Source organism: Vombatus ursinus, unplaced genomic scaffold, assembly GCF_900497805.2.
Source record: "Vombatus ursinus unplaced genomic scaffold, bare-nosed wombat genome assembly UNPS02014802.1, whole genome shotgun sequence".
NCBI classification, from domain to species: Eukaryota; Metazoa; Chordata; class Mammalia; order Diprotodontia; family Vombatidae; genus Vombatus; species Vombatus ursinus.
Genome location: NW_020954580.1, coordinates 24,051,649 through 24,059,839, shown reverse-complemented (window position 1 = coordinate 24,059,839; position 8,191 = coordinate 24,051,649). Strand labels below are relative to the sequence as shown.

The 8,191-nt window shown below is 41.4% G+C and overlaps 1 protein-coding gene across 1 annotated transcript in view; it reads left to right on the top strand.

Moving 5' to 3' along the window:
• Positions 1 to 1,160: 1,160 nt before the first annotated feature.
• The window catches only part of KIAA2012 (KIAA2012 ortholog), a 161,313-nt gene continuing 154,282 nt past the window's right edge, over positions 1,161 to 8,191 (top strand). The window contains exons 1-2 of the mRNA XM_027873801.1: positions 1,161 to 1,247; positions 2,731 to 3,000. Of these exons, the coding sequence (XP_027729602.1) occupies positions 1,161 to 1,247; positions 2,731 to 3,000 (357 nt within the window). The remainder of the gene's footprint in view (positions 1,248 to 2,730; positions 3,001 to 8,191) is intronic.

Sequence of the window (8,191 nt, the reverse complement as noted above, 5' to 3'; positions counted from 1 at the left end):
CTGTCTGCTACCTACTGTTGTTTGTATAAAGCACATCAAGGCTGCCTTCTGTGAAAAGCCCTGTTTAAAATGAGCTTGAAAGTAAACAGGACTGTTGCCCGCTGTACACCTTTGTGAAAGTCGGCAGGGGGGCACGCCTATAAGAAAAATGGGGAAAGACCACTTATGGATGAGAGGGATGGGTGGTGTCAAGGCCGAAGTGAGGGTACCACAAGTCCAGGGACCACACTTCACCCAAGTGACTTTTGTCTGCTCCCCTTTTGCCGTTTCGAGAGAGTTGAGGCAAACCAAGCAGTATCAATCACGAGCCTGTTAACAACAACCTTGCCCCTAGAATAAAGAATATGGCTTTATAGGAGTATGAGCATGTTTGCAAAGGAATTTAGCAAAGCCATATACTTGCCCGTACACTCACCATGCAAACCACACACATGCACACACAAGAGCCCCTAAAACAGTAACAAATGAAACTGACTCCGTGAGTCCAGACTGGGGATACCAGAGTCCAATCAAGAGAAACATCAAAGGGGCGGGGTTTGAACTGGGTGACCCATGTAAAATTGTTATGAGCCAGTTAATCGTTAGTTGAGAGCAGCACACTCACATGCTGGGATTTGGGTGGGTCTATAAACGTAAGATGAGCTCCGTAAGAAGGGCTTGAAATTGGAGCTTGGCCCATTCAGCGTCCTTGCTCTCCCTTGAGGGAGCTCTTGGTTACTATTTTGCTTTCCCATGCTGATTTAAGGGACTTAATTTCCCTTTGCTGCCATGGCAACTGGGAAACAACCTTTGTGCACAAAGAGGATGGTGGTGTTTCATGAATCTCTGGATGCACGAATCCCGTAGCAAAGCAACCAGCTCAGAACATCAACAAGTCCGTGTAGTAGGCAGGAGAGGAAGAGTCTGTTGGGAGGGATGGAAGGTTTGGGATTGGAAGGGTCTGGGGAGTTCTGTTTCTGACAAAGACCCACACTGTATAAATTGTGGAGCAGGGTGTCATTAAGAAGCTGTTGTAAGAGGGGAAAAATGCATCTAATAAAAGGTCCGGTGTGTGAAGTCTGGGGGCTCCCTGCTGACCCAACGAAGCTTTAAGGTGTAAGCACTTTAGCCTTCCAAAGCAAGATGAATGACTTCTGAAAAGAAGGGGCTGTCAATGAAACATGTTCACTCTGTCCCTCCTGAGCCGTGGAAATGGGCAAGTGGTCCAGAGCAAACAGAAGAGGCTGGAGGTCTTCTTGGAACCGGAGGTCAGTCTCGCAGCTGTTAGCCTAGTACATTTGGGGATGGGAGGAGAACAGGCTGTCCTTTTGGTCTCCAGATTTCATGGCTCCTGGTGTGGTGGTCATTCTTGTGTCTGTTCCTCTTTTCGGGAAAATCTGTGAGGTTATTTACTTTGCCTAGCAGAATGAGAGTTACCACAGGAGGGTTCCCCATCCACCTTCCCCAACCTACTCCCCTGCTGTTATCAGGTTAGCGTGGCTGGGCTAAGGAACTGAAAATGAAGAGGACTGGGTCCAAGATCAGAATTTCCATATAGGTTTTCAGAACAGGGTATGCTATTGTAGCTGAGTGGGTATGCGTCTGTGCAACAACTTGTGAAATTCTCTGATATTCTGGGGCTCTTGGTCATAGCCAACATTTAATGCAGGTAACATTTTACAACAACAAATTTAAGATGGGGATGGAGATGGGGAGATGACCAGATTCCTTGCTAGGCTGGAATTTTGTTGAATTAGATACCACCAGAAAACAAATGAGACACTAGAGAGGCCTTGGAAAGTCTTATGTCATGAAGAGATTTCAGCTGCAATGGTGTTCATTATATTGGCATTTGTCCTGTCTAGGCTTAGAAGCCCATGTTGTAGAGCACTTTCATGGTTGATGGTAGTATATAGATTCACCAACAAGATATATACAGAAGGCCTTTACTACATCCTATAGAGGCAGAATAGATAAAGCTATATAACCATAAATAGATAGATAAATAGATAAAGCTATATGACATCTGGAGGATGTATGGAGCTTCATTCTGGCTGGATGGTTAGAGATGGCTTAGAGTTCTAGTTAGAGAGGGTGGTAAGAATGGAGAACTCTACTATTTAAACATCCTGATGGTTGAGATCAATTTCAAGTTACCTGCTGACCACCAAGCCAAAGAACTGGCTTACCAATGACCTTCCATCAGATATGTAGCCCACATTTAGGGGATAGGGAGAGGGACTAAATCTGTGATTTCACTGGTGTAGGGAACTCTTCAGGTGAGGAAACTTCTCGCAATGCAGGTCACCATCACTGTGGCTTATTGGCTTAGAGAGTTTGCCTAGAGCATTGAGAAGTTAAGCAATTCACCCAAGATTACACAGCCAGTATTTGTCAGAGACAGTACTAGAACCCAGGTGTTCCTGCCATCACGGTCAGTTCTCAATCTACTACTCCATATTGCTTGCCTCTCAACCCACATTATTGCTACTAAAGTCTACTAGGGTGAATAGCTTACTTAAAAGTTATGTGGGTTAGAATTCTAGCTGTTCTGCTTACTAATTGTGGGCAGTAAGGAGCAACTTTGGTTTCATGGATTATATCGAGACTTCGGATATTAGGCAGAGTTAACAAGAACAGATCACGGTCAGGAAAACATCAAACATTATGCAAATGCATGCCCTCTGTGATGCCATCCAAGATGGTTATTTAAAGAGGCTGTATCCTGGTGGTTGTTGCTTTTCTTTATAGGATTATTTGAACTGGACACCCCAAGACAAAGCCCTGATCGGCAAGCCCCAGAATAGGGAGCAAGTTACATGGGGATCCCTTCCTAAAACTTATAGCACCAGAAAGGGGGTCTTAATTCTTTACTCAGAAGACTTTGCTGAGCCATCATGGAAACAAGAAGAAAGAAAAAAAGGACCCCATTCCTACCATCGCCAAAAGAAGAAATCAGGTGTTGTTCTGCACACGCTCAAAGACCTGACAGCCGCCATATTGGCATATGGGAGTGAAAGGGTGAGTACAAATGTTCTGCAGGTGTTCAGAAGAAAGCGTGCCAGAGGAAGAATTGGCAGATCCCAGGGCTCAGACTAGCTCTGGTGGTAACATCCTATGCAACCCCAGGCAACTCATTCATTTATTCTGAGTGTGATGAAAGGGAAAGAACACTAAAATGAAGTCAGAAGACCTACATTTGAATCCAAGCTTTGTCACATGTTGGCCAGATGGCCTTGGGCACATCACTCTTTGAATCTTAGTTTTCTACTCTATAAAACGTGGGTGCTAACACACATACTTCCATGGTACAGTAGAAAGAGCAAATATAACAAACACCTACTACCTATGCCATCTCATTAACCTCCCTAGGCCTCCGTTTCCTAATGTGTAAAATGAGGAAGTCCGACTCCGTGGCTTCTGAGATCTCTTCCAGCTACTATGGAAAGACCCCTTCATCATGGGGTTGTTTGCAAGGATCAAATAAGACACTGTAGGCATAACTCTCTGTAAACCTTAAGGCATGATTATTTATAAAATGCAGATAATGCTATCAACCCTCTTGGTAGATACTGCAGAGTTGTCATGAGATTCAAATGGGTTGTATGTCAAATCTCTTTGAAAAAATATAAAGCATGAAACGATGCTATGTTCAGTAATAGAATCTTAGAACTAGAAGGAAACAGATTATCTAGCACTATGCAAATGCAAAGCACCTGTTCCGATGACTGTCTTTTTCACATGTCTTCAATGCTTCCTCTTTTTACTTCACGCCTCCCTTTCCCTGTTGTACTCACTCTATACTTTTCCTCCAAGGGCCAGAACTATGACCCATGAGTGGAAGCTACAGGAAGGCAGCTTTTCGATCAACCTAAGAAAGACCTTTTTAACAGTTAGAGTTGTTCAGTGATGGAATATGTTGCTTCATGGAGTAATTACTCTCCCCCTCCCTATTCCTGGGGGTATTCAAATGAAGGCTAGATGACCAGCTGTCAGAGATGCTTGTAGGAGGTATTCCTGAATTGTGCAGAGAACTAGATTAGCAACCTTGAAAACTCTTTCTAGGTCTATGATACTGCAAAGATTCATCCAATATTTTCCCGGAGAGACTTATGGAGATCTATTTGGACTCTCAGACCTCAGAGAGGTAGGAAAAGGTGGGCCATGGTCACTCTCAGAAATTCTGACAGATAGCTTCATATTACATGAATTTACCTGACCTGCGCGGTGGAGATTATCCAACTTTGTCCTGATTCCTTTACCTGTAAGCTTTATCTCATCTTTTGTACAAATCACAGATTAGCCGATGACTCTTAGGATAATTGGCAACAAATTGATGAGGGCAGAGCAGGTACAAGCTGGGCTATCTTGCTCTCTGTTTTCCTTGGGTTGAATCCCAATTTGTAATTTGTTCTATTCATTTTGATAAAACTGCACAGTAACCATGCTGGTGAGGTGGATCCCATTGAGATCCTTAAGCATTATACATAAAGCATCCATCACACACATTTCAGAGAGGTGGCAAAACAACATGTCTCAGTAAATCTATGATATTCCTACATAATTCTAGTCTAACTATATCAAAGGAAATTTGCTTGCATATACATAGAACATGAATATAAAGACATGTATATATTTTACAGATAAGGAGCTCATAAAAATATCCAAAAAGATATGAATACATGAAGGCAATATTTAATTTAACCTACAGGAATTTAAATATTGTAAAGACTTGAAACTTTTGGTCAGAACTATAACTAGGGCTGAGCAACTGGAGTTTTGAACCAGGATGCTAAAATTTAGATGGTACTGACAGTGCTCTCAGTTCTAAAGGTTAAAAACAAACAGAACTCAGCAAAGATAATTAGTTAAAATGGGAAACTACCAGGTGGCACTACTTCCTCCCCAGCAGCCACACAGGTGAGCTCTCCCTTAGCCTGGCATTCCCACTCCTTCCTACACTATGTCTACCTCAGCAGTCTTGCAGTGTTCTGGAGTTTCCACCTCCTCCCCAGGCCAACTGAACCGAGGATTTGTTTCATGCCACTTACCTGAGGCACAAAAATCGCTGCTCATGGCCCTGCTTGTAACATTCTCTGTCTACACACATTGTAACACCTGTGGGCTGAAAGAGTGCTTTTGGCTAAGAGAGATTTCAGGCATTCTATTACAAAAAAAAAAAAAAATTGGTTCACCATGCTTGCTGCTTATAAGGATTTTGCATTACTTCATTGGGAAGGCAGGCACAAAGAAAGTAACGACAATATTGAGGAATAGAATAAGAACAGTAGGGAGCTATGAACTTGAACCATTTGATTTGAAAAACTATAGGTTAGGGGAGGTAAGAAGAGAGAAAGCCAAGTAACATATGATGCTAAGGGAAACAGGAAAGCCCAGAAATGATAAAAACTGATTGTCTCCCAAATAATGCTTTGTGCTATTATTTCTTTGACCCCAAAATAAAGACCAGCGGTTAAGAGCACTAAAACCAAAATAATAGAACCAAAATTGCAGGGGAGGGGAGGGTGCAGTGAGGGTGGTTAGAGGGGGCAGTAGGAAACACGTAAGCTCAGTGTGTAGTGGGGCTTAGGGAAAAATCTATAAAGGCTTACCTACTCATTAGGAAGACCTACATAACTTAGTCTCCACTCAAACTGGTGGGAAATGAGGTTGTCTCAAATAGGTGGCAATTAAAATTTTAAAGCATCCTACATCATCTTGAGTTCTATAAATGGATCTACTGAAATAGATGTGGCAATACGTCTGTGTTTGATAGCTCAATGCACACCTACTCCTTGACTTTTTTTTGACGACATAACTTCTTAATGAGTAGAGATAAATAAATGTTAAACCAAGAAGTTAGATGTCAAAGCTCTCAGGCTTCCAGGGGAAAAAACCGCAATGTCATTTTGTTGGCTGTTTTTTTTCCCCAAAAAACGAACAACCATTTTCAAACATTCCTAAAATGAGCACTATCTTCTTGGGCCTTAGCTTCACGTAAACACAATATTGTGGGCAGCTTGTGGAGCAGTCCATAGAGTAACGGGCCTGGAGTTAGGCAGTCATTATTGTTTAGTCTTTTTTTCAGTCGTGTTCTTCTCTTTATGACCCCATTTGGGGTTGTGTTGGCAAAGATACTGGAGTGGTTTGCCATTTCCTTCTCCAGCTCATTTTATAGATGAGGAAATTGAGGTAAACAGGATTAAATGACTTGCCCAGGGTCACAATTAGTAAGTATCTGTGGCCAGATTTGAACTTGGGTCTTCCTGACTCCAGGAAGACACTCTGCCAGCTGTGCCACCTATTAAATACCTCCGCCAATACTTATTAGCTGTGTGACCCTGAGCCAGTTACTTAACCTCTGTTTGCCTCAGTTTCGTCAACTGTAAAATGGGAATAATAATAGTACCTACCCCTCAGGGTTGCAGTGAAGATGAAATGAGACAGTATTTGTAAAAAAGAAAAAAAAAGCACTTAGCAGTGCCACCTGGTAGTTCCCCATTTTAACTAATTATCTTTGCTGAGTTCTGTTTGTTTCTAACCTTTAGAACTGAGAGCACCGTCAGCACCATCTAAATTTTAGTACCCTGGTTCAAAAAAAAGCGCATAGTAGGCACTATTTGAATGAGTATTTCCTTCCCTTATTCCCTCCAGTAGGTCTGGAACATGAACAACCTGAAAATTTAAATAACCAGAATGTTTTTTACTGTACTCTCTATTGATAACATATAAAAGTATGCACCTGAGGCACTGCAGGATCCCAAATGTACCTTATGAATCATCAAAGAGATTAAATTATGATCAGTATAATTTAAGTGTCGTGTTTCATTGCATTGTAATACTTGGGAAATTGGCAGTATCCATGTAACCCAAATACCCCATTTTTTTAACCATAACAGTGGTTTACTGTAAATTATTTAAGCCTTAGTATTATTAATGTAGCCTTTATCTTTTCTGTCTCATTACACTGACAGCACTTTTCCCACCTCTCCTAATTTATACTGTCACATCTACTGTATGCTCTCTGAATATCTCAGTTCTTTAAAAGTTTACCTGTTCATTCTGAGAACAGCAAAGTGACAGGATTTCAGAGTTGGAAGAAATCTCAGAACCACTGTGGAGCAATATTTCACCCATCTTGTACCTGAGAAATTGATTTTTTGAATCTGAGTGTAGGACTTTACATTTATCTCTATTAATTTTCATCTTATATGACTCAACCCAATGTTTCTAGCCTGTCTGATCTTTTCAAATTCTGATTGTCATCCAATGTATTGGTTATCCTTCCTTTGTGACTTCTGCAAATCCAATAAGCAAGCTAGCTAAACCTTTATTCAAGTCATTGATAAAAATGTTAAACGGCATGGGGTCAAGAACAAATTCACAGGGCACCAGTACTGACTCCATCTACTCTCATCTAGCCCATATCTCTCCATCTAGTCCACAAGGGTTTTCCTCATGCTCAGCACAAAAAGACAATGGTGAGACTTTGCATCTCAGGTATTTGCATCTTTAATAGCTAACATTTATATAGTGCTTTAGGGTTTGCAAAATGATTTACAAATATTATTTAATTTATCCTTACAACGACTCTGAGAGGCAAGTACTATTGACATTCCTTTTTTATAGATAAGGAAACTGAGGCAAATAGCAGTTAAGTGACTTGGCCCAGAGTCACACAGCCAGTAAGTGTCTGGGGTCAGATTTGAATTCAGGTTCTCTTGACATCATGGTTTCTTAGAATGCGTTCTAGCAAAACATGAGAGAGGAAGGTGTCTTTCCTATAGGTGGTTATCATACATATGGGAAAGAGGATATCTTTCAGACTCCTGAAAATTAAACCTCATTAAACATAGGGAGAATTAGGCTTTTTGGAAAGAGATAATGACAGCATAGACACTAAATTATGGTTTTGGGAGGAAACACAGCTGGTACCAAATGATGCTTTCTGAGCATCACTAACTAACTTACCTGAGCTTTCAACAGCTTACAGAAACAAAAGATCTCACTCATACCTCCTCCCCTTCACACTCCTTTTCCAACTCTGTTTAGCTGACTGCACTTATAGAACCCTTCTAGTCATACCTGAATCTCTACAGGTGCAGCCACCACAGATATACCTTTTTTAAGGCTTGACCTTTGTTGGGTACATGCTCGTTCTAACAGCACCAGTACCTGAGAGGTTGGTAGTCCCAATCAGCTTTATCCACAG